General features: G+C 46.5%; 1 protein-coding gene across 3 annotated transcripts in view; it reads right to left on the bottom strand.

The window, feature by feature from the left end:
* Nucleotides 1–2,769: 2,769 nt before the first annotated feature.
* The window catches only part of RAB11FIP1 (RAB11 family interacting protein 1), a 31,460-nt gene continuing 8,635 nt past the window's right edge, over nucleotides 2,770–25,594 (bottom strand). For 2 of the 3 annotated variants that reach the window (XM_036109880.2, XM_078069608.1), the window contains 5 exons: nucleotides 18,419–18,861; nucleotides 16,600–17,401; nucleotides 13,683–15,563; nucleotides 12,839–12,947; nucleotides 2,770–5,967 (listed from right to left, as the gene is read on the bottom strand). In XM_036109880.2, coding sequence (XP_035965773.2) covers nucleotides 5,749–5,967; nucleotides 12,839–12,947; nucleotides 13,683–15,563; nucleotides 16,600–17,401; nucleotides 18,419–18,861 — 3,454 coding nt within the window. In that variant the 3' untranslated portion in view covers nucleotides 2,770–5,748. The remainder of the gene's footprint in view (nucleotides 5,968–12,838; nucleotides 12,948–13,682; nucleotides 15,564–16,599; nucleotides 17,402–18,418; nucleotides 18,862–25,594) is intronic. The other variant, XM_036109881.2, reaches the window with a different exon arrangement.

The following is a 25,594-nucleotide window of genomic DNA, read 5'->3' as shown; positions in this document are numbered from 1 at the left end:
TCACCCCTGGGCTCCTCCCAGCTCAGCTGACTGAAACGTTGTCACTCTAAGCCAGTTTCGCTCTGAGCCCAGGACACTCTCTCACTGTCACCCTAAGCCAGGCTGCGGCTCAGGCCGTGCAGTCTTTCTGACTGGATTTCCTTCCCATCACCTCAGCTCTTTGGTGGATACTCCTTCTTCTCTACCACTCATGGTGACACTGCCATGGCATATAGACCTAAATCCTGGCGCCAGCTAACTTCCCTTGCTCATATCCGCTTTCCTCTTTTGGGTTGTTTATTCCATCCCCACTACCCACTTTGCCTTTTCCGGGCGGAGGATTAATGTGTTCAGTTTCTTTCACTCCTAGGAACAAAGGCACCTGAAAACTCTAAGAAGGTGGTCACAGGCCACCACTCGCTGCCCAGACTGGGAGCATGAATACCAGTCAGCTTACTTACCTGGAACTTCCCTCCTCAGGGCAGCTGTGGCTTCGTTGGCCTCATCTGGAGGGGAAATTGAGTCACACCTGCCTGCTCCAATCCTCTAGGATTCCAAGAGAATCAGAACATTCTCTCTCTGACCCCCAAAGTGATCCTAGACTAGGGGTGAGCAAACTCTGTAAAGGGCCAGACAGCAAATATTTAGGTTTGGCAGATGGTAAGGTCTCTGTTACAACTACTCAGGTCTGCTTTTATAATGTGGGAACAGCCATAGACCATGACGTAAACGAATGGACATGGCTGTATTCCAATAAAACTTGGTGGGCACTGACATTGGAATTTCACGTCATTTTCATGTGTCATGAAATATTAATTTTTTTGTTAAAAAATGTAAAAATTCCAGTATTCAGTGTGGTGGTGTTGACAGGTGGTCATCATTCCGTACATTAGATCCCCAGACTCATTCATTTGACGTTAAAAAAAAAAAAGTAAAAATCATTCTTGCCTCGAGGGCCATACAAAACCAGGAGGCAGGCTGTACTTGCTGACCTCTGTTCTCCATCTCCAGGTCAGACAGATGAGGAGTTCAAATCCGTTCTGAAGTACTCACTGTGTGACCCTAGGGGAACTAAAGTTCTGATGCCCAAGACTCAGTTTCCTCATCTGCATAATGGACATACTGTCTACCTTGATGAGAATTAGAAATAGGACATGTCGGTGCTTAGGGAACAGTAATAATGCAGTAAACGAGCCTTCCTTTTGCAGTCAGGGCTCCGCCTGAAGTGCACTTGCTAGGCAAAGTCAGGAGCAACTTTCACCTCTGTGAGGGCTTATCAGAGGCACCAGGGTGACTATTTCCAGGGCACCAAGACAGGTTTCTGCGTAAAAGAGTCGAGAGGCTGAGGACACTCCCTCGGGAGTGTTTGGGGCTTTGGAGTACGCTGGCCCCACAGAGCTGAAGGAAGCCTGTTTTGAATGCGAAGTAAAAGCTCCTGCCTTGCCAGGAGGGCGAAACTGCAGAGTCCCCAAGGTGACACCTGAAGAGAAGCCGAGGGAACAGGGTCCATCTGCTTAGAGACTGGGTTCCGGGGCTAAGGGAGCCTGTGATGTTTGGGCCACAGCTGAAGAGTCCTACCCACGCCCTGTTAGTGGCTGTTTTCCCTGGGGCGGGGGGGGGCGGGGCCTGGCTGGAAGTAACCTGGATAGCGTCTGCAGCCACCACGGCTCTTCTGTGGGTGTCTGGGGGGGGGGGGCAGGGGGAGAGGGTAGTTGGCTGGGGCACCTTCTCCCCCGGAATCACTCTCTGTCCTTGTTGCAGAACAGTATCCAAAGGCGTGCAGAAATGTTCAAAGCTATCCGTACTGTACTGCGTACTGCATGTTCCCATCTTCATTTTAAAGTGTATCTAAATACATAAGCTCCCCCCTCCCACCCAGGGAGCTTCATAAGCACTGCCTGCCTCTGTCTCTCTATAGTGTGACTTTTATCACGGAGCAAGAAAAAGTGTCTCCTCCCTTTCAAGAGGTTGGGGTCCTTGGAGCATGGACTATGGGTGGGAGGCAGGCAGACCTCGCATCTCATCAGGAAAGGCTCCGAGTCCTGGGAGAGCTGAGCTCAGGAGAAGATTCTCGGTGCTTCCCTAATACCCTCTACTCAGAAATGAATAAACAGAGTTGACTGAACCAGGGATTTGGCTCCCAGGTCTGGGGCAGTCTGAAGCCAATCTGAATTTAAATCATGTCCCCACAGTGAAACTTTTACTCTCTAGGAAATCAGGGGTGGGGTGGAGGGATCAAGGAAGGGACCTCATTCATATGCTCAGCCAAAAGTGCCCGGTGCCAAGGAAGAGGTAGCAGTTCTTTGCAGTGGGGGCAGAGAATTCAAATGATGTTCTTCTGGTAAATGCCATGGTCCCTGCAGGCCAAGATGAGGGGCGTGTCATAGGGATCAGAGATGTCCCATCCTCTGCTGGAGAAAGGACACTGGGACCTCTGGACCCCAGGCAAGGTGGCAGCCACAGGAATCCAGATGAGGGAAGCTCATGGGGTAAGAAACACTGGTCACTCCCTAAGAGAGGTTTTCTTTTTTTTTTTTTTTAAAGATTTTATTTATTTATTTGACAGAGAGAGACACAGCGAGAGAGGGAACACAAGCAGGGGGGAGTGGGAGAGGGAGAAGCAGGCTTCCCGCAGAGCAGGGAGCCTGATGCGGGGCTCGATCCCAGGACCCTAGGATCACGACCTGAGCCGAAGGCAGATGCTTAACGACTGAGCCACCCAAGTGCCCTGAGAGGTTTTCTTTAAGAAGACATTTTTATTGCACCCACATGAAAGTACAGACACAAATCTTTGAAAGGTAGTACCATTTTATTTAGTGTTGTAGAAATTTTAGGTTACTTCTTAAAAACAAAACCAAAGAAATTAAAAACTCCCAAACTAACAAGGCAGGAAATTATTTTATAATCCAAAAATGCTGGGCGATCTTTCAATCGGAGGGTGGAAGAAGTCAAGTTAGTAGCTCATATAATAGATAGTGAGAAACCACAGAGTCGAGGTTGGTATGACTACTAGGAGGCTAAATTCTCCACCTAAGGCAATTAATCTGTCAGCCTTGAGGGATCATTAATTCGTAGTTCTCAAAAAGAAAATAAAAAGATCGATTGGGAATAGGGACTCAGGGAGGGAAGATCCTGCCTAATTTAACATTAAATTGCCTCTGGCCTTCAATTGGGTATGTGGCTGAGTGTCATAGGCCCTCCTCCCTCTCTGCCCTTTTGAGCTCCCACTGTTAGCAAAGCTGGAAACCACACACACACACACACACACACACACACACACACACACACACCCTATTCATGTGCACACACCTCCCACTCAGGGTCAAGAGCTCTTCCTCATGGCAAAGGGCAGACTTTCTTGTTCCTCCACTGTGATATGCGTTAACACAGGAATAAAATGGAGGGCAGGAAACCTGTCAAAGTCCAAGGAATGAGATGATAGGAAACAGGCAAAGGATTGACATTTTTTTCAGGAGGCTGACCTCCAACTGAAGTTCACTGCAAGGTGTTCAGTGTTTAATCTGATGCTTCCCTTAAGTACTGACTGCTCTTTCTGGAGGCAGCCGGGCAAGGCCAGGAAAACACCTGCTCCCGCTTCTCCAGAACACAGCTTCCTCCCAGTGTCCTTCCATCAGGTTGGCATTTCTAGCAGCCAGAGGCGAGTCCCAACTCTCCTCCTAGGTGAGCGCGCGCCCTCTGACACGTGCCGGGCACAGGAGCTCCAACACTCCGATTCACCAGCCCCTGCTAATAGCTCAGGGCAGACTAAAGCTTCTCCTAGATAAATCCTCCCCCAAAGTAGAGCCCTCCGGGACACTCATTACCTCATGCCCTCCAGGTTAGCTACTTTGAGAGGTGCAGGAATGCTATAAATTGGATTTTTTTCCCCAGCAGTGGTAGAAGCCAGACACCCTTGAAGTAAATTGTCCTTCTTCCTCCAGAGTCCCCAAGTGGCATTTCAGAGCACAGGAATTCACTCTTCTACCCAGACGTCCCTCTCAAACACTGACCGAGTTACATACCCGAGGTCCTAGTGGCAGATAATATCTCCAGACCAAGCACCTCTCGTGAACAATGCAGGTCTCCACACCAGCTCTTCTAAGGAGAAATCATTCAGAGCACCCCTGCTCCAGTGCCCTTGGGTTATCACAGTCAAAATACATTTTTAAGTAAAAAACCTATTGAGGAACGAATATATATACATGTACGTTTTCAGAGTTGAGGCGAATACATGGTTCTCTTTATAGGTATGTAAATAATTCTTATAGCACTACAAAAATACAAGTCATCTGGGAAGTTTACAGTGGTCCCCACTCCTGTAAGAGTATTAAATAAAACAGCTACAGATAATCAAAAGCTGATTAATCAAGTTATAGTATCACCCTTCAGGTTAAAGTGCTCCGATATAACTAACATTGCAGCCAACGTGTGATCCTGAAAAGGGGTTCTGCTGCCAACCGTCCTGCCTCTTTACCCTCCACAGAACAAGAACATACAGAGAAGAGACCCCCAGTCTAATAACTGTTGTTGCCTCAAGCCCTGCCCACCGCGCTGGCCTGTGATCTTCTTCCGCCCCGGAGAGAGGTCAAATTTTGATAAGAGTCTGTCACAACCAGGAGGGAAAAAAAAAAAACGAGCAACACAGAAACATTCTAATTCCAGTATTAGGTTCCGAACAAGGAAACTACCTGAGGAATCCGAACTGGAGCTGTTAGTTCAGAAGCGTCCTAGCTTTAAAAAATAGGTGTGTTCTTCTAGATTTAAAAATACAGCCAACCAAAACTAAGTGTTAATCTTCTTGCTCTTCGTAATTTTGTAACAAGGGTTGGTGGGGGGCGGGAATCGCCAGGAAGTGTTGCTGAGGAAATCAGGGAGCCAAGCAAAGGCACTGGGGAACAGGCCACAGGAGTCCTACTGAGATGATCCCATACCTGGTGGAACCGAGTAAATGCTTGGGCCACCCGATCCCTTCTCAAGCACTGACGAGGCCACTCTAGCCAGCAGGAACCTGGCTACCGGCTACCGTGAGCCTTTGACCAACCCCCGTTAAGTGAGTGCAAAGTGAGGAATTCCCTCTTCTGCTTCTCACATCCCCACAGACACGCCCTATGGACCGATCAGGAGCACACTGTAAGGCTAAAGAGTAGTGCAGCTGGTGCTTAGAAAAGGCAGCTTGTTCCAAATCTACAAGGCACACTCAGAGGCTTTCTTTAACCTCCCCTGCTTCGGTCAAATCAACAGACCAAGTCCAAGAAGCCCAGAGGTTTACACGGTATCAAAACTTAGCACCTGCAGCCAAACATCACCCTGAGCTACTCAGAAGCCAAGCAAGTATGTGCCCGGTCCTTCTCATTTCACCCCACACTTCACTGATGGGGCGGGGTGGGAGGAGGAGTACGTAGTTTTAAATGTCAATATCGAAGAAAGAAAATCCCAATGTTAAATACACGAATAACCCTGCGCCATCTGAGTCTCTGGGCCAGGAGCAGATCTTATGACCACATCTCTGGTCAGAGCATAAAACATTTACAATATACTTAAAGGCACAGTGGCATTTAAAAATAAAACCCTGGGAATGTACAGTAAAAGACTCATTGTAATAATTAACCTGGCTACAGTTGGTGGGACTGACTCTTGCCAGATAACAGGCAAGGGAGGCAGCTGGTGACTTTGAGCCTGTATGCTGGTTATCAGGCACACGGAGTCCTTGGCCTCAGGAGCAGGTGGAAACCAACTCACAAAACAGTCTCCGTCTCCTAGGCTGACGATTCACATCTTTCCTGCCTTTTTGCCGACCTGAGCCGGAATACGGAGGATGTTGGGGGTCTCCTCCATGACCCTGACGAGCAGATTGTCAATGTAGTCTTCCAGCTCGCGAACCTGAAACTCCTTCTTGCTTATCGTCTCCTTCTGTTTGAGGACCAACTGGATCAGCTCATCGTGGGTTAGCTGTGCATAAGCAAAGGCGGGGTCCGAAGGGTTGTATTTCTTTAGAAGGGGAGACAGGGGGAGAAAAAGTGGTACAGTCAGCAAAGAAGGCAAATATCGAAAAGAAATCTAAAAGAGGAAAATGTTATTAGCGATCGGAGTCTCCTGGGAATGTGTTTTCAGTTCAGGTGGAAAACCGGTTTATTGACAAAGTTTTCTGTAAAGGATCAGAGAGTAAATAGTTGAGGCTTTGCAGGCCATATATGGCCTGTGTTGTCTGTTCTTCTTTGTTGGTTCGTTTGTTCTTTCTGTCTTATGACTTTTTAAAAATGTAAAAACCATACTTGGCTCACAGGCTACAAACCCCTGGATTAGACTCTGGATTTGAGGTTTTAGGAAATGTAACAATTGGAGGTCTCTGGACACTAGGAGCTGGCACAACGAAATATCAATGCGAAGCTGAGAGCCCCAAGCTAAGGTGGCCCATGAAGAAACCCTAGTGACAGAAGGTGCGGGAGACGATGCTCACCCATCACCACCCCACGCAGCTGCTCATCCTGGACTACCTGCTACACTCAGAAGGAGTCCACGGGTAGGCTGATGCACTGGCCACTCAGAGACCCCACTTTAAATCATTTCATACTCGAGACATGTGCAGAGTCAGAGCTAAGTGCCACGGTGGCACATCACCCAGTCAGCAGCTCAGAATCGTGGCGCACCCTCTGGGCACACAGCGGCCAGTGCCAGGGCTGAGCGGCCCCACTCTTGCCAAGAGCAGGAGCCCTAAGGAGTTACTCCATCAGCATTTATAATCTGGGATGACTGGAGTCCAGCTGCAAAGTGACCAGGCCCAAACCGTGAGGAAACACAAGATAAGGATTGAATGAGAAGTACCACGTCATACCAAGTCTCCAGCTGGAGAAGCTAAGTCAAGAGCAGAATCATCATTCACTCTTTTGACAACATGATAGAAGGCGCTGCTCAGTGCAGCGACGTAAGCTGCCTACACGCTAGCCAGACATCAGAGAGAAATCCCATCCGTCTTATCCTGGCTCGGAAGGAAAGCACAGGGCTCGTAGTCCCGGCTTAGAAGCACACACTGACAATTCCATGAACAGAGCAGGTTTTCACCTAACACAGGCTGCACGGAAACAGGCAAGATGTTGGACTACTTTTTCGAAAAACCACTTCTCCCTTAATCCTTTTGTTGTTTTTGTTTTTTAACTTGTTGAAGGCACACATTCCTCTGGACCTCAGTCACCCTATTAGTAATTCTGAAACCATCTTCAACCAAAAAGTTGAGCGTCTGGAAAAGGATTCTGGAGACTGGTTGTACAAGGTGAACGTACTTAACGCTACTGATCTGTACACTTAAAAACGCTCATGATCCCTTATGCACTATTGCTGGGAATGCAAGCTGGTGCAGCCACTGTGGAAAACAGTACAGAGGTTCCTTAAAAAATTAAAAATAGAATTGATCCAGTAATCCCGCTACTAGGTATTTACCCAAAGAATACAAAAACACTAATTTGAAAAGATACATGCACCCCTATGTTTGTTGCAGCATTATTTACAAGAGCCAAACTATGGAAGCAGCCCAAGTGTCCCTCGTCTGATGAATGGATAAAGAAGTGGTACACACACACACACAATGGAGTATTACTCAGCCATAAAAAAAGAATGACATCTCGCCATTTGCAACAACGTGGATGGACCTAGAGAGTATAATGCTAAGCGAAACAAGTCAGCCTGAGAAAGACAAATACCATATGATTTCACTCATATGTGGAATTTAAGAAACAAACCAAACGAACAAAGAAAAAAAAGAGACAAACCAAGAAACAGACTCTTAACTGTAGAGAACAAACTGATGGCTACCACGGGGCGGAGGGATGGGTGAAATAGATGATGGGGATGAAGAACACACTTAGGATGAGCAGAGTAATGTATAAAATTGTTGAATCACTAAACTGTACACCTGAAACTAATATAACACTATATGTTAATTGTGCCTGAATTGAAATTTTTTTTTTAATTTTTAAATGCTTAAGAGGGTAAAAGTTTTATGTTATATTTATTTTACCACAATTTTTAAAAAAGGAGTTGTCTTGATGTTCTCAAGGGTTTTTAGATTATAGCTCTGTCATACAAGGATTTTATTTATTGAAAAATGTGGATCATATAAGATACGGGGCAAGACGGTTTGTGAGAGAGAAAGATGAAGAAGCTGTCGCCTGGAGGCAGGAGCAGCAGGTGCTCCTGGAGAGTAGAGACCAGGTCCTTAGAGTGCCTCACACACTAGGGCTCAGAGAGCTGGACAACCAAGAGCCCTCTGCTACACAGGAAATCGGGACAAACTGCAAAGATGGGGTGTAACAGCTCAACTAGACTTTGAAGACGAATTAAAATTCATTTTCCCCAGGGGCGCCTGGGTGGCTCAGTCGGTGAGGCGTCTGCCTTTGGCTCCAGTCATGATCCCGGGATCCTGGGATCGAGCCCCGCAACAGGCTCCCTGCTCAGCGGAGAGTCTGCTTCTCCTTCTCCCTCTGTGCTCTCTTGCTCTCTCTCAAGTAAATAAATAAAATCTTTAAAAAAAATTAATTTTCCTCCAAAATAACAGAATTCTGTTTTCACTATAAAGGGGATATTTCCTCATAATGGAAAATCTCAAATGCAGAAGAGGGAAAAAATTATTACCTGGAACTCCAACACATAACATTTGGGTCTCTTATTTCTTCCTTGGTTTCTTTATGCTAAGTTTTATAACTTTAAGCATCATGCAGAATATGGTTTTCAAGCATTTTAAAATTACTTTGTGAGCATTTTCCCATCACTAAATTTTAGCAAAAATAATTTTTAAAAAAGATTTTACTTATTTATTTGACAGAGAGAGAGAACACAAGCAGGGGGAGTGGGAGAGGGAGAAGCAGGCTCCCCACCAAGCAGGGAGCCTGACTCGGGGCTCAATCCCAGCACCCTGGGATCACAACCAGAGCCGAAGGTCTGCAGACACTTAATGGACTGAGCAACCCAGGCGCCCCCCACCTTTTTTTTTTTTTAGCAAAAATCATTTTTAATGGATACTTAAAATTTCATTATATTTTACCTATCTCCTTTGCTAGATATTTAGATTTTTTCAGTTTTCAAATTATATATAACATTTTTATTAAAATGCATGAGCATAAATCTTTGATCACGTCTCTAAAATATTTCCTTATGATAAATGCGTAGGGTTGAAAAGGCATATGCACTTCATACCTTACAAACTATGAAACAGCTATTCAATTTGGATTTCATAATCCAAAGGGGAAAGAATGTAAGACTTTGAAATCATTAGGCAATCCTAGATATGTGATGACTTAAAAAATTATAAAACAGGGCGCCTGGGTGGCTCAGTTGGTTAAGCGACTGCCTTCGGCTCAGGTCATGATCCTGGAGTCCCTGGATCGAGTCCCGCATCGGGCTCCCTGCTCGGCGGGGAGTCTGCTTCTCCCTCTGACCCTCCCCCCTCTCATGTACTCGCTCTCTCTCATTCTCTCTCTCTCAAATAAAAATAAATAAAATCTTAAAAAAAAAAAAATTATAAAACAATCCAGCATTACAGAAAGTGAGCAACAGCCATGGCGAGGAAGAGGTACAAAGAAAATAACCATTAATTCAAGAAAAAACACTGCCCATTGTCACATATTTCCTTCCAGGATTTTCACCTTGGATGTTCCCACCATAGTTGTAATAATAATGACGTATATTCAAATCTGTGTCTAACTTTTTCCATATTAACAGGACAGATGATTTTTGGATGTAGTTGGCTGTATTATTTTTAAATGGAAGTGTTAAAGCCACCTGGGTAAATAATACACTCCTAAGTTATAAATCATCTATAAGGGATGGAGGCCCTAAAACAGCCACCCAAAAAAAAACCCATTATGGTAATGACTCAGTTAGCTTTTCATAACTTTAGCTATGCAATTTCTTTCCCTAACCTCACTCGTACTTTGCAACATTCCAAAGAGTAGTTACTTTGGTAAATATTATTTATGGCTTAGTATAAAGCATCTGTTATATGGGGGGCCAAGAGGAGCCGCTAGGAAACTTTCCATATTTGCTCAGAATATTTACTAGGTATGGTCCAGGACCAGCGCTTTGTTGCAGGCAGCCAGAAGGGCAGCTGCCGGGCTTACAAATCATGAGCAAAATAAGCAGCAGTTGCCTTTGTTTTAAGGCAAGATATTCTCTCAGTCAGGGCCAGGAGATAAGCCCCTGATTAAATGAGCTTTGAAGAATAAATAAAATGGGAGCCAAGGGTCTTGCTCACTTCCCGAGAGCTAGGTGTTTGTTTCTCTTTGGAGCCCAGCTGCATTCCACAGTACAAGAGGGGATGGGAGGCTGCTCCATGACCCTAGTTTCCATTACTGTCCCTTTTATGCTGTTCTTTTGCCTGGTTTCCTGGTAAATATCGTTAACTCCTGGAAGGTAAGCGCTGCCTCTTCACACCCTCAGAGGCCCGCCAAGCTGAGCTGGGCGAGTTATGGGGCATTTTTAGGCTAGGGCTAAAACATAGCAGAATGATGCTCACTTACCACTGGCCCCGGCAGCACGCAGTACAAGGGAAGAGAAGGCAAGGCAGCTAGAAGATGCTAGCTCGTTCGCCATGACCATCTGTTACCACTATTCAGCCTCCTTCCCTGAACCTCAGAGCCCCAGCTTTCAGTAAACCCTTCGCCCAGCTCCTGGCGGCAGAGATGCAATGGAACCCAGGTGGTAACAACTAACTGGCACTTTAAAAACGCTTACAGGGGTGCCTGCGTGGCTCAGTCGGTTAAGCGTCTGCCTTCAGCTCGGGTCGTGATCTCCGGGTCCTGGGATTGAGTCCTGCATCGAGCTCCCTGCTGAGCTGAGAGCCTGATTCTCCCTCTCCTCCCTGCTCATGCTCTCTCTCCCTATCTCTCTCTCTCACAAATAAATAAAATCTTAAAAAATATAAAAATGCTTATAGGAGTAAAGGAGACATGAGCAAGAAATTTTTATTCTAAAATCGCAAAGACTACTTGATGTTTTACAGTGCATAGGACTGTAAAATTCTCATTAAATGAAGCGTTTAGATGCTCTGGACTAAAATAGAAATAAAGTTTATTTCTACTGACAGTGGTCCCCAGTAGTCAGTTAGGAAATTCCTCTCCACATATTTGAAACGCAACACAGCCTTGCCAACCAGTCCCTCCGTAAATCATTCTCCTCCAGCCCAAGTGATAATGAGCCAAAGACCAGAGGTTTGCAATGAGGCAGTGTTCTATAGCCTCCTGACTTCAGAACCAGAAAGGGCAGGATGGAGATGCTCCAAAGCAGAGATCATCTGGGGGGTTGGCTTGGTTTCGCTGGTGGGCAGGAGTTGTTTTTTTTTAAAGTTAGCCCAAGTTTTTGAAAGAGAAGAGATCCTCTAATCAAGCGATATCCTTCCTGGAAATTTAGCTTAAGAAGGGGAAAAGTTCTATGCAAGAAATTGTTGACTATAACCTTATTCACACTGAAGAACAGAAAATCACCCAAATATCCAATAACAGAGTAATGGTTAAGCAAATATTGGTACAACCATTTCAAAGACTAATTAAGTAGCAACATGCAAAAATGCTTATGATCTATTGAATGAAAAAGAGAATCGAACAGTGTTTCTATGCGGGCGATGGAACTGGAAAATCACCATTTCACCACTGCCATATTCACCAATGGATCCGAAAGCCTGAGAACAACAGGATGTTTACATAGTCTGAAATTAACTCCCCACGAATTTCATATTGATTGTAAAAGGGGAAAATAGCAACTTTACACTAGAGAGCCTCCTGGACACCACCTAAAGTCAGTCATCAGAGTTAACATGCCCACTACCACGACAAGCGGATGTAATGTGCCTCCTTCTACGAACCACTGAGAAGGACGCATGATTTGCACGGTTAATTCCTGCCAGGAATGCGCAACCTCAACCAAACCATGAGGAGATAGCAGACAAATCCAAACAGAGGAAAATTCTACAAAACAACTGATCTAAAGTCTTAGAGAATGTCAAGGTCTTGAGAGACTTCAAGAAGGCTGGGGAACTGTTCCAGGATAAAGGAGCCCAGGGAGACACGGCAACAAAACAGCAAGAGATCCTGGACTGGATCCTGGACTGGAAAGAAAAACAGGAAAACTAGGGAGCACACTCATGAGACAACAGGTGAAGCTCAAGTATGGGCTACAGATGAGAAAAGAGGATTACATCAACTTTACATGTCTTGACCTTGATTAAATGACCTCATTCTTAGGAATTACACACTTAAGTATTTAGTGGTAAATGGGGCATGAGGTAGGCAACTTACCCTCCAATGGTTCAGACAAAAAAGAAAAAGTATATATATACAAAGAGAGAATGGACAGGGAACAGGAGAGAGAGAGGGTGAAAGTGATAAAGCCAATACCGTAAAATGTCAACAATTGATGAAAGGTTTATAGCAGTCCTTTGTACTATTCTTGCAACTTTTTTTAAGTTTGAAATGATTGCAGAATAAAGTTTCAAAAAAGTATATCTAGGCAATGATGACAACCACAAGAATTTTACATTCTTGCCAAAAGATAAGAAAGAATACACGGGGAAATGAAAATATCTGATTGGAACAGACCAGATGGTGGGTGACATTTTCTTCTCACCAAAAAGTATCAATCACGTTGCTTGAGACCTAAGCAATTCAACAATAACTAAGTAACTCTCAGGGGAGCAGTAATAATCCCTTGGGAAGCATGGAGGCTTCCAAAGATTATCTGAAGACCCAGACGTTTGTATGCTCAAGTCACTCCTGGCGTTACCTGCTGCCGAAGAAGGTGTATATCATGGTGACTCTAGAAACGGGTTTTTTCATAGATCCCTAACTAGCACGCCTACTTCTTGGAGGAGACATACCTTCATCATGGTCTCATTGATCAAGTTCTCACTGATGATGGTGGCGGTGCCCAAGCTGGAGTTAGCAATCTTGATGGCTGTTGTGTTCATTGGCTTCACGGGGTGGAGTCTAAAGAGAAGGGGATAGGATCCTTAGACCTTTCAGTAATGACAAAACCGAGAAACCGTCCATCTCGCAGATGGCAGCCGGCGAGACAGACAAGAGGGCAGAGTGGTGACACGTTCTGTTCACACCTCCAGTCCGACACACACCAGCGTTCCTGTGGAAATGAGGGCGGCCAGCACGAGGCAGCCACATGCAGGCCCACCACGCACACCGGACAGCCAGGTGTGCTGGTGCTCTCACAAGACCCCTGGTCTCACTGTCAATGTCAGAAGAACATTAAAGACAGCCTCTGATTTGGGGGGCAACTACAGCCTAGGACCCGCACCGTGGGAGTCGCTACTGAGCCTTCCGTTCCTCAGCTTCACCTTACAGCAAGCTTTCAGCACTGCTGGGTTCTACCACTCCGTCTCGGCTGCTTTCTGATGCTAGGAAGAGACGGGCCACAGGGCATCGCTGCGGTTCGAGCGCCCCAACTCTGAGTGCGCAGAACAATCCCTAAACTACCTCTGAAGACTGGCACTATGTTCTCCCTACAAACACAGGAGTGTCTCGAGGAGGTATTCCCACCACACGGGGTCGGAGGAGACCCTTTGAAAACAGGCCCTACCAGCACAGCACGCGGGTGTGCCATCGGGACGGCCGTGCAAGCAGAAAGCCAAAACCTCCGCAGGCAGAAGGCAAAGGGTTGGGGGGGGGGGCATCGCTCCCATGGATGAAACGATCTTCCCCGACTCTCACCTGTGCTTGGCTGACCCCGTTGCCGCGCTCGGCTGAGCTGACACTGGATGTGTCTCTGAGGGTGAGACCCAGGCCTGAAGAAGCGGCTTCCTCTTGCTAGAATTTTCCACCTTACCAGCGGAGCCCTCTGCTGTTGCTTTTTTTTGAGATTCTGCTGTACCGGTGGGGTGAGTGTCAGCGTGTGGGCTGCTGGGGGAAGAGTGTGTAACAGGAAAGGTCTCAGAAAAGGAGGGGCTGGATATAGGAGAATCCAGGGCCCTATCAGGAGGCTGGCGTGGCCTCCCATTTCCCATCAGCTTTCCCTTCTCACCACCGCCAGGACCTGGCAGCCGTTTATCCAAGCGTGAGCCCTTGCCAAGATCTGGTTTGTGAATTCCTGAAGCGGCAGCTGGACCTGAAGACGCTGCAGCAGATGCTTGGGGTGCCTCTGACCTGAGGTCATGCGGGCTCTCCGCAGGCGCCGCCCACCCGTCTGCCTCGCCCCTCGGCCCCTTTTCCATCTCAGGACGGGCAGGGGACAGGCTCAAGGAAGAAGGCCCTCCTTCCAGGGCTGCCACGTGGGCTGTCTCTCTGTCGTCTTCAACCTGATCCACTCTCTCATCATCCGATGCCACCTCAGGAATGGAAGGAAGGGTTAAGCCCACATCAGCCATGACTGGAGAGTTCACACCTGCGGTAGAGTGAAGGCCACTCAGGGGATCGGACAATAAACCTTCGTGATCACTGGCTTTGCTCTGATTTTGAGCCATAAGTATATCGTCTGGCTCGATCCTCAAGAGGGGAATGTCTTTCCCTGAGCTTGCTTCACTCACGGGGCCTTCAGAGACGCTCTCCTCGCATGAGGGGCGGGGAAGGGGGCCTGCCTCAGAAGCCGGCACACCACACTTCGCGCGCCCGGGTGGGGACACCGCGCCCTTCTCTGCGTCCTCTGCGTGGAGGGACCCAGCAGGCTCCCGGTCTGACACGTTTCCAGCAGCGGCATCTTCAGGCGTCAGCTCCTGGGGATCACTTCTGTCCTCTTCCACCGGCCCGGCGGACTTCTCTAGCTCCTCTTGCGTAAAGAGCTGCTCAGAAAATGACACGTGCTTCTTGATTTTCTTTCGGCTCTCGCCCACATTCTCTCCGTGTCTCTGCATCACGGAGCCAAGAGGGGGAGCCGATTCTCCCATCTGAAGAGGGGGCACCCCTTCCTTCATGGCAGAAGTCATGCTGTCTTCCTGAAGTCCGTTCTCCCCAAAAGATGCAGACAGACTCTCCGAGTCTGTGTCTGCCCCCATCGGAGGCCTCCCCACTGGGCTTTCAGTCTGCCCACTTCTGAGTGAAAGGGCGAATGTTACTTCTTGGGCCTCCTGAAATGAAGGGACGTAGTCTCGTTCTGAGGGGGGAAACCTCAGATCTTCCCCCTGGTGCCCCATTTCAGGCTGCTTCAGGAGAGACTTTTCTAAGTCACTACCGACGGTGCTCTCTGGGCCTACCTCACTGGTCTTCCTCGTGGGAGAATCTTCCGTCCCTTTACAAGCTGGAGTGGGTAGCTTTTTGGAAAGTGACCCCGAGCCACCAGAAATAGTCTTTGGAACTTGTGTTAAACTCTCCCTTGGCAATTCTGCCTTAAGGAGCAAAGATGGCTCTTCAGGACGGGCTTGGCCCTTGTCTGTGGAAGGCCAGTTCTCAACCGGCGTGGAGGTGGAAATGGGAGCCACTATGGGAGATGAGAAAGAGAAGACAGAGGGAGATTCAGAGGACGGTGTCTCTGCACCATGCCCCGATTTAGAAGGGACTGGTGTGTGGCCAGAACTGGAAAGAAGAGCAGAGAAGAAGAGAGGAGAGTCAGGGGAAGAAGGAAGCCTGGCTGTGGGTTGAGCCTCTGGAGACACGTCCAGTCTGCAAAAAGGACAAAATAAAGTCTGCAGGTCAGTTGCAGATGCATCGTGAGAGGCGAGAAACACTTACAAATAAAGTTGCTCCAAAGGGGAGAACACTTTTATATTTGGGGCAATATCTTAAGAAGTGAGAGATGGAACATCAATCACTTAATGTACGAAAGGGACACTTTTATCACCAACACACCTGCCACACGAAGGGCTGTTGCAACAGAAACAGAAAGCTCCAGGTAAAGCAACAGCCCACAGTTTCTTTTGGTGATAAACAAAAAGCATCTACAAAGTTCGAAGCAGTAAAAGATGCACCTGAAGGCAACAAGCACCAATCCTGAAGAGGAACAGTCTGCGTGTGTGTGTGTGTGTGTCCGTGTGTGTGTGTGTGTCTGTGTATTTGTGTGTGTGTGTGTGTGTGTGTGTGAAATCAAAGTAAGCAGAATCTCAAAAAAAAGTCTCTCCCATCCCAGACCACAGAAATATTGTTAGTGTGAATGTGAGAAAGCAGAAAGCCCCCAACGCTCACTCAGGCTCTTGCAACGAGATGCACACTGAACACGCAGAGAACGGGCACACTCGAGAGTGGGCCAAGGGTCTCCCATGCCAGCGGACACCAATGCCAAATTGCAAGGAGGAAAGATAGCATCTGCCTCAAAGGGAAATATGTGATAAGAACTCTAAATAAACACATGTTCTGCACATACCACAACCAAAATCTGGTCTGCCCAACTCGCAATACTCAGAATCTGCTGCAAACCAGGGCATTCCACTGGGGGCCGATTATCTCACTGAGACGGAAAGACCATGCCTGCTGGCAGTGGCTCTGGGCTGGGACACATCACTGTAATCTGGGTCAGGGTGGGCCAGCCAGGCAGGCAGGCAGTCAGGCAGGATGGGCGGGTAAAAATAACTCAGGCCATTAAATGCTTGCCATACACTGGTACCACCCTGGAACCACATGCAAGATTTGCTCTACCGGCGGACCTTGCTGACCACCACGAACAGTGAGGTGCAGGCCCTGCACCAGGGGGGCTAAGACTCACCGAGGCTTGACAGCTTTGGTCTGCGGAGCCCTTGTAGAGCCGACAGCTGGTGCAGGTTCTGACTTGGGCTCTCGGTCAGCTTCCGGTTCTGTGATCGGCACTTCTTCAAAGGGATTCAGGGATTTAACCCATCCAGAGATGACAGCCAGAGTGTCCTTCTCAGAGCTTTTCACTAGGTCTTCGTCAGGCCCAGGCTGGTCCACCCTTGGTTGGACTTCCATCAGCGTGCCTTCCTTCTCCTTCCCTGGGATGGTAGGCAGGCTTCCACCCTCACTGCCCTTAGCCACGTCCTTCTTTCCCGTCACCAGAGAAAGCAAAGAGGACTTCTTGTTCTCCTGCTTCTTGCTCTCTTTGGTTTCTTTTGCAGCTTCCAAGCTCGCCGGAGCCGTGTTCTCCCGAATATCCCCACTGCCCTGCGGCCGGTAGGTCAGCAGAGACATGGATTTCGGAGAGTCCTTTGTGGAAGACTCAGAGAACCGCCTGTTGGAAGACACCGCCCCTCCATCTCCAGGCTCCTTCCAAGACCTAGGAGCCAGGTTCTCGGTGGAGGAGAACAGATGCTGCTTCCTGAAGCCCTGGGGGGACGGGGAAGAGGAGGGGGTGCTGTCCTTGGTCTCACTCTTGGCTTCCGGCTGCTCCATGTAAACATGGTTCCCGTTGATACAGACATTAGAGCGAGAAAGGACGTCATTCTTAGACCGGAGGCCGCCAAGAAAGGAGAGTCCTTCCTTCTTGGGAAGGCTGAAATTGATCTGGTTCAGCTGCTTAGCATCTGCGCTCCCCGTCCTCTTGTGAGACATGACTGTGGACAGAAAAACGAAGATCAAAAGGAGACAAGAAGTTAAACAACCAGTGCACAACCGGAAGGGGGGACCATCTCGTGTGTCTGAATGCGTTTCCGGTTACCGGCAGGGGGTGTGTTACTGGCATCTAACAGTGGAGGCCAGGGATGCTGCTAAAGAGCCTACGATGCACGGGGCAGTCCCCACAATGAGGACTTATCTGGCCCCAGCTACAAACAGTGTGGAGGGTGAGAAACCCTGCATTAAACCAATGAGAAGGGCAGAATCTGGCCAACAGTAAGGATTTGGTCATTGAAACTGAAGTTCAAATCCACAGTTAATTCACAGTTAAAGGAACTAGATTCCTCAACTTTCATTAAAGATGATTCCCATGAGGGTTAAACACATTAATAGGATCTCAATAAATACCTGATGAGTTAATAAAATGTCAGAACTGCTCTAAGGTTCTATGATTTTACTCTTAACTAAAAAAAAAAAAAAAAAAAAAAAAAAAAGCCTGGATATATTCATTGTTAACTCCAAAAGCTTTTTTAATGTACATCAGTTACAGAGCCAGACATTTTATTTTTTTTATTACCTTTTTTTTTTAAAGATTTTATTTATTTATTTGAGAGAGAGCACAAGCAGGGGGAGCGGCAGAGGGAGAGGGAGGAGCAGGCTACCCAATGAGCAGGGAGCCCAACATGGGGCTCAATCTCGGGACCCAGGGATCATGACCTGAGCCGAAGGCAGGCGCTTAGCCAACTGAGCCACCCAGGCGCCCCGAGCCAGACATTTTAGAAAAGGAATTTATACATTCTTAGAAATCAGAGGGCTTAGGAATAGAGAAGCCTTTCTAACCAAGATTAACCACCATCACGGCCACCATCACCACCATCACCACCATCATGACCATCACCATTATTTCAGTAACCGAGGAACTGAATTAAAACCTTCCTCTTTAAGATTTGCTTCTTCTCTCTTAATGCAAATAGGCTGAGAGAGAGTGCCCAAGTAAGAAGGAGGAGAAAACTTACCATCCGAGGCAGAGGAGGATTCATCCTCATGGTCATCACCCTCCCACTGGGACTGAAAGTCTCCAGGACGAAGCAGCACTCGGTCTGACTTTGAAGTAGGCAGGACGGACATGGACTGGGAAAGTGGCGTTTTCTGCAAATTTGACTTGGAAAACAGGGTCTTGATCTTCGATTTCTTTTTCTTGTCTTTGGAAGGAGACTCATCATCACTGTCAGCGGAGGGTGTCACGCTGGGAATGATGGCTGAAGCAGTATCTGACGCGCTATCCTTATGCTTCCCCTTGATCTTGTCCTTCAGTTTCCCAAATGGATTCCGAGACTTGTCTTTCATGGAGAGGTCAAACATGCTAGCAGTCATGTTGTTTCTCATAAACTGGATGTCAACCTCAATTTCTCCTCGCTCTTTATCCTTCTTTCCTGGTTTGGATTTCAAGGTATACCACCTACAAGGAGAAAGGCTGAGAGGTTACCCTGGAATCAAAGAGCCTAATACAACGTTCACTGTCCCCATTAACCAGTCTCTCTTCTCTGCTACCACCAACCTCTTACATAAGCACATTCTTGGGCTCTCTTCTTTGGAGTAGAGGGTGGGGTAGGGGAATGAGGGCAGAACTTGCAGTTTCGTTTTTGAGAAGACATCCACCAGGCAAAGATAGGATCTGATTCTGTACTTAATGTACAGTCACTTAAAATCTTGATTCAATAGCTATTTCTAACAATAAAATAAATCAAATATGGGGCGGCTGGGTGGCTCAGTTGTTAAGCGTCTGCCTTCGGCTCAGGTCATGATCCCAGGGTCCTGGGATCGAGTCCCATATCAGGCTCCCTGCTCCACGGGAAGCCTGCTTCTCCCTCTCCCACTCCCCCTGCTTGTGTTCCCTCTCTCGCTGTGTCTCTCTCTGTCAAATAAATAAAATCTTAAAAAAATAAATAAATAAAATAAAATAAATCAAATATTCCATCCAATCATTTCCTGTGACTGGTATTTTCCGTCAACAGGGTAAAATGCAAAGCTCATACACCAACAGTTAAGAAGGCAGAATGCAAATTCACACACACATCTCAGAAAAAAAAGCAAGAGTTTGTAGAACAGTCCCTGCCAGGGAATAATAGAAAATATAAGACAGAGTAAATATGTTTTGTTTTTGTTTTTGTTTTTATTTTTCAAAAAGAATGAAATATGCCAGTCACAAAATAACATTGTGGAACACCTGGGTGGCTCAGTTGGTTAAGCGTCTGCCTTTGGCTCAGGTCATGATCCCAGGGTCCTGGGATTGAGTCCCACATGGGGCTCCCTGCTCAGTGGGGAGTCTGCTTTTCCCTCTGCCTGCCGCTCCCCCTGCTTGTGCACTCTCTCTCTCTGACAAGTAAATAAATAAATCTTTAAAAACAAATGTCATTGTATGATTCTACTTATATGAGGTACCTACAGCAGTCTAATTCATAGAGTAGGAATGGCGGTTGCCAGGGGCCAAGGGCAGAAGTGAATGAAGAATTAGTATTTAATGGGCACGGTTTCAGTTGGAGAGAGAAAAAAGTTCTGGCCAAGGATGGTGGTGACGGCGGCACAACAATGTGAATGTACTTAATGCCACAGAACTTATACACTAAAAAAATGGTGAAAATGGTAAATTTTGTGATGTATATTTTACCATCCTAAAAAAAAAAAAAATTGGAAATTGAAAGGAGGCATTCTTTCCTAACTTAATAATCCAAAAAAGGAATATTCCAAACACTATTCAAGTATTTCAACTGGTCGTTTGCAAACTACTTCAAGATATGGCAAATATTCTATCAGTCCAACTCTCCCGAAAGACGAACGTCAGAAAAAGGAAATCTCCCGTGGGCATTTTCCATCTGGTGAACTGCAAGAATGTGAGCCGGATTAGTAGCATGACCACTATAGAGCAGAAAAGTCTGAATACATGGTCCACTGACAGCCATCCCCAGGGTTACCGTCACAGACTGAGAAACCACATTTGGATGTTCTGTGTAGTGACCTAGTTAAGAGCTGAGGGCCGGGGACATTAAGGAAATGATAGGTTTGCTCAAACGGGCACAGTTTCCTCTTTCACCCTCAGCCGGTCTTGCTCACAGGGCAGATCGCTGCCCCACTATCTCAGCTTACTGTACACTAAAAGGAAAGGGGCAGAGGAAGCCGACATCTAATACTTAAACAGCGCCTACAGCATACCTGGCACTGTGCACACTTAGGGATGGCCTCATCTAAGTCTCACAAGGATGACACGGAATGGACATTATACCCATTTTACAAAGACACTGAGGCGCACAAGGCAGGTGATTCGTCCAAGGTCTTGCAACTGGCAAAGGGCATAGGCAGGATTCTGAGTCAGTTCTGCATTTCTCCAAAGCTCCTATTCTTTCTCTTACACCAAACTTCCCGCTTCGCACTCTCTCCTAACTCACCTCCCCTTTGCAAGACACGAGAGGAGGGCTCAAATTTAAATTCTTTCTGAGGCAAGTTTAAGCTTCTCAGGTGAAAGTCCTATCATAAGAAAAAAAGAGGTGTTCTCAGAAGAAAGGGGGAAAACCCGCCATACCCTGCCACCCCTCATAAATCGTAAGATTACATATAAAGTCCAGTATGCAAAGCCATCGAGAACTTAGACTGGATTTCAAAAATACAGCCAACATCAGAGAAAATGATGTGAGCTATGATTCTGGACCTTTAGGGGGAAATCTTTTATGGTTTTTAAAAACCACAGGCCACAGCTGGCGGGGGCAGTGGAGATGAAAGGTGTTTACAACACCACCTCACCCCTGCCAGTCTGGTGTCTTTCCAGTATATCTTCCAAGACCTAGCCTGGAAGCTTTTGCATGCTTGTCATTTAGACGTCCAGAAGATTATTTGTATTTTTCTCTTCGGACAGTCATGTGGCTCAACGGTAGCCTGGGTGATGAAGGGTGGTTAGCTTTTGTAAATACCCACTGCAGGCACCTGGAAAGGGGAAGTTGCTGAAAGCTGACTGTGGAGCTCAGATGACCACACCAGCCACAAGCAGTTTCACCTCTCCACCCTGGGGAGGCCCGTGGGTCGGGCTGCCTCCCCAAGCTCTTCCACGCAACTCAGTCCTGACCCGCAGCCTCCCAGGGAATGCAGAGATGACCTTCAAAGATGCAGAGACCTTCAAAGCAGGCTGTCGACAGTTCCTGGGACCAGCCCTCCTCTCCAAAAGTATCAGCGCCAGTCTGTTTGTTCTGAGTGACGCTACAACCAACTCTAGAATCCTCCCTGGGGAACCTATTATTACCCAATGCACAGGTTCGGTCCCCTGGCATTAAAGTGGGATTTGTTTGGGGAACCTCTAAAACCACTAGGAGGTGTGAACAGATGCTTCATCAACTGTTCCTATCATTTATTTTCACAGGCAAACCTAAAACCAAACACCATGTAGCCAAGAACAGGCACAGGGCTATTTAAGGATGGGAAGAGCAGCCTGAATCACAGGTAAGCGTCCCACGCAAATGTTCAGAATTTTTAAAAATCTGTGCTGGATTTATTAAAGCTGGAAAAGCAAACAGGAATTGTTTCTTCTCACAGTATTACCCTCATCGTTAAAAATTCAAACCGTTTAAGCAAGGGTTCTTGCACACGCATAAATCAAAAATAAATGAAAGCCATGATTCATGAATGTCTCACCCTAAGAAATCCCAAACCAGACACATTTGTAGGTTTCAACATCAAGCTTCAATTCGATTTTAAGTGTTTCTATCCATTTGTTTTTGTTTTGTTTTGTTTTGTTTTTTTAGCTCATTTAATTCCATCACCTCACGGAAGTAGTTCATAAATAATGAAGTCCCAGCAGGGCCACACGGCCTCTGATGCAGAATGGGCGTGTTCCAGCATTGCCTTTCATGGAGGCCCAGAAAGCTTGAATTATCTCAGAAATCAGGGCCGGGTTCATTTTCCTAATCCAAAGGGCAGAGTACAGAAAGAAAGCCATCATCCCAAGGTAGTGAGTTTGTTTTTAAGCCCATATTCTGGAAAAATCCTGCAACCGATCAAGAAAAATCAAGCAATCCCTTCCACAAATAATTATTTTAACTTATAATTAAAAACCAAGTTCTTCAAAAATCAAAAGGATCTCTGAATACATAGAAAGTGACAGAAGACTCACATAAACTATATTTTAAAGTAATAGCAGGCATAAGGTAAAAATTCAAATCATACAAAACAGTATAAAATGAAAACTTTACTCTTCCTACCCCTCTATGCTGCTCAGTCAAGTGATGGTCCTGGGCATATATACACAAAAATGCCTATTATCCAAATAGGTTGCCCTGCTGTTTTGGAGTTTTTTGGGTTTGGGGTTTTGTTTTTGTTTTTTGGGTTTGTTTGGTTTTTTTTTTTTTTTTTTTGGTAAAACACAAGACAAGGCAATGGCTAAAAATATAGAAAAATTTCTTCTATTGTCTGGATCCGCATCGTCAAATCTCCTGGGGTTTAAACAGTCATTTTGAGAAGAGCTAAAATTATCCAACCATGCCCAATTCTCTGGGCCAGTCTGCTTTGGAGCGCACCGTTTCTCACTACGCGGCTCAAATACATGGAAAGCTGATCACAGGGGGCCTTCCATCGGAATGTGGCAGGGTGAGGGCAGTGTGGTTCCTGCTCTTGGGAAATGAAAAGTCTCACAGCAATGCAGACTTTCGGGATTACACTTGTAAAGGACTGGCTGGTATGTCTCAAAAATAATCTTTCTGCAGCTGAAACAAACATGTTTTTCCTTTAAAACATTCCAGAGGCAGACAGGTACAGGGAAACAGTGCCTTCAAAGATTCAGTTCAAACATTTTTACATAGCCGGCCCTGGAAATACAAAACGAACGGGCCAGATTCTGCCCTAAAAAGCTTACCCTCCAGTGGGAGAAAGAGACCAGGCTCACCAAACATCACCAAGTGTTACATTAGGACCACTGCTGCCTTTTCTTTCTGACTTGGAAGCATGAGAAAATAATCAGACACGGAAAGAAGTGCCTACTAAAGGGTACAATTTTGGGTGCCTGGGTGGCTCAGTTGGTTCAGCGACTGCCTTCGGCTCAGGTCATGATCCCAGGGTCCTGGGATCGAGTCCCACATCAGGCTCCCTACTCCGAAGGGAGCCTGCTTCTCCCTCTCCCACTCCCCCTGCTTGTGTTCCCTCTCTCGCTGTGTCTCTCTCTGTCAAATAAATAAATAAAATCTTTGGGAAAAAAAATAAATAAAGGGTACAATTTTATCCCAAATAAGGGTTCTCACACACAAATAGGGTCCTCGGCAAAATTAAATCCCAAGGGGCTATGCAAACCACCTACGTAGGGGCTCCAGCAAAATGAATCCTGCATACTTGTATTAGACACAGGAGGCTCCAAGAAAGGGAGGGGAAGAAAGACCACTAGCTCTCCAAGTGCCTTCAACATTTTCATGTGTGTTAATTTCAAGGGCTCTGTGTCTGTGGGTCCAGTCGGGACCCCCGGGTCCGTGGTGGACTGCCTATTTCCCTCCCCCTGCAACATCTCTACCTGACTTGTAGCGTGAGTCACCCCCACGGTAACCAAGCATTGTGACACGGGGGATTATGGCCTCAGGTGAGGGAAGAAGCAGGAAGAACAGAACAGCACCTGATGTAGTGTTTGACACAGAGGACACTCTCAATCTTTCTTAGATGAAAAATTTTTTCAAAGCAATTCATTAGTTGGCTTCGCCAGGGAATAAAAATAAGGCTGAAAATTACGTGGGGTTAGCAGCTGAGAACATCTAAAAGGTGTTCTCAGAAGGGGTGAGTCCAGATGGGTGATATGTCTGGACTCTTCACTTAGTAGCCTGGAAGCAACGCAGAGCAAACAGGGACAGAAATATTTACGACCTATAAAACATCTGTGGTGTGTACCCTACAGAGGCTAAGTAGTTTAACAAGTTTTGTGATTGCCCTCGGTAGCTGGTCATCATTACCTAACTCGGAATACAGAATGCCCGATTGGCCAATCTTGCCTCCTTAGGTGGCCCTTCCTCTCTGCCCATTGTCAACAACTTGGAAGAATTTGTGGTCAATCATGAGAGAGGCAAATGGCTCATTTTTTTACCCCAATCCCTAAAACAGCCATTCTGGCAGCACTGAAAAGCTATGTGTAGCCACCAAACTCGATCCTAAAAGCTGGTAAGTGCCATGCTCCAGGAGAGAGGACAGAAAAAAGCAGGTTGAAAATGCTTTGGGTCCTTTCCATATTATTTGCTCTATGGAAATTCTCTTAGAAAGTGAGCAAACAGGTTACAGAAAATTTTTTGTTAGGGCACCTAGGTGGTTCAGTCAGTTAAGCAACCGACTCTTGATCTCAGCTCAGGTTTTGATCTCAGGGTTGTGAGATCCAGCCCCATGTTGGGCTCCATGCTGGGCAGGGAGTCTATGAAAAGAAGAGAAAAAAAAAAAGAAAAGAAAAAGAAAAAGAGGGGCGCCTGGGTGGCTCAGTTGTTAAGCATCTGCCTTCGGCTCAGGTCATGATCCCAGGGTCCTGGGATCGAGCCCCACATCGGGCTCCCTGCTCAGCGGAAGCCTGCTTCTCCCTCTCCCACTCCCCCTGCTTGTGTTCCCTCTCTCGCTGTGTCTTTCTCCTCTGTCAAATAAAAAAAAGAAAATCTTTAAAAAGCAACAAAACAAAACAAAAACTTAAAAAAAAGAAAGAAAAAGAAAAATTTTTTGTTAATTGTTTCTAAATGAACTCACTTTCATGCGAATCTGACCATTATTACCTTTTTATGTATCTTCTTGAAGTCTTTCTCCTGTACATTTTAACAATCACTAGCTGAAAGACTTTAGGCAAGTTACTTACCCTCTCTGTGGCTGAGGCACCTCCTCTGAAACAGGGCTAAAAGCACCTACCTCATCAGGATGTTATCAAGATAAAATGACCCAATACATGCCAAGTGCTCAGAACAGTGCCTGGCACTTACTTAGTAAGCGTTCGATAAGTGTTAGCTATAATCCTTACTCAGCCTGTAACCAGAGCAGACATGCAATTTTATTTATAGTGTGCTGTACATTATTGCCCTCCAGTCTTCATACCTGCATTTCTAAGGGCTGCATGACCTTCTGCGAAGTGCACGTATACCATGGTTTACCCATTCAGATCATTCTTGGAAGGGAATTTAAGATATTAACATTTCTGACTGGCTGTACTC

Source organism: Halichoerus grypus, chromosome 3, assembly GCF_964656455.1.
Source record: "Halichoerus grypus chromosome 3, mHalGry1.hap1.1, whole genome shotgun sequence".
Taxonomy (NCBI): Eukaryota; Metazoa; Chordata; class Mammalia; order Carnivora; family Phocidae; genus Halichoerus; species Halichoerus grypus.
Note: the sequence above shows the minus strand (reverse complement) of the source record. Positions and strands in the feature narration are given on the sequence as shown.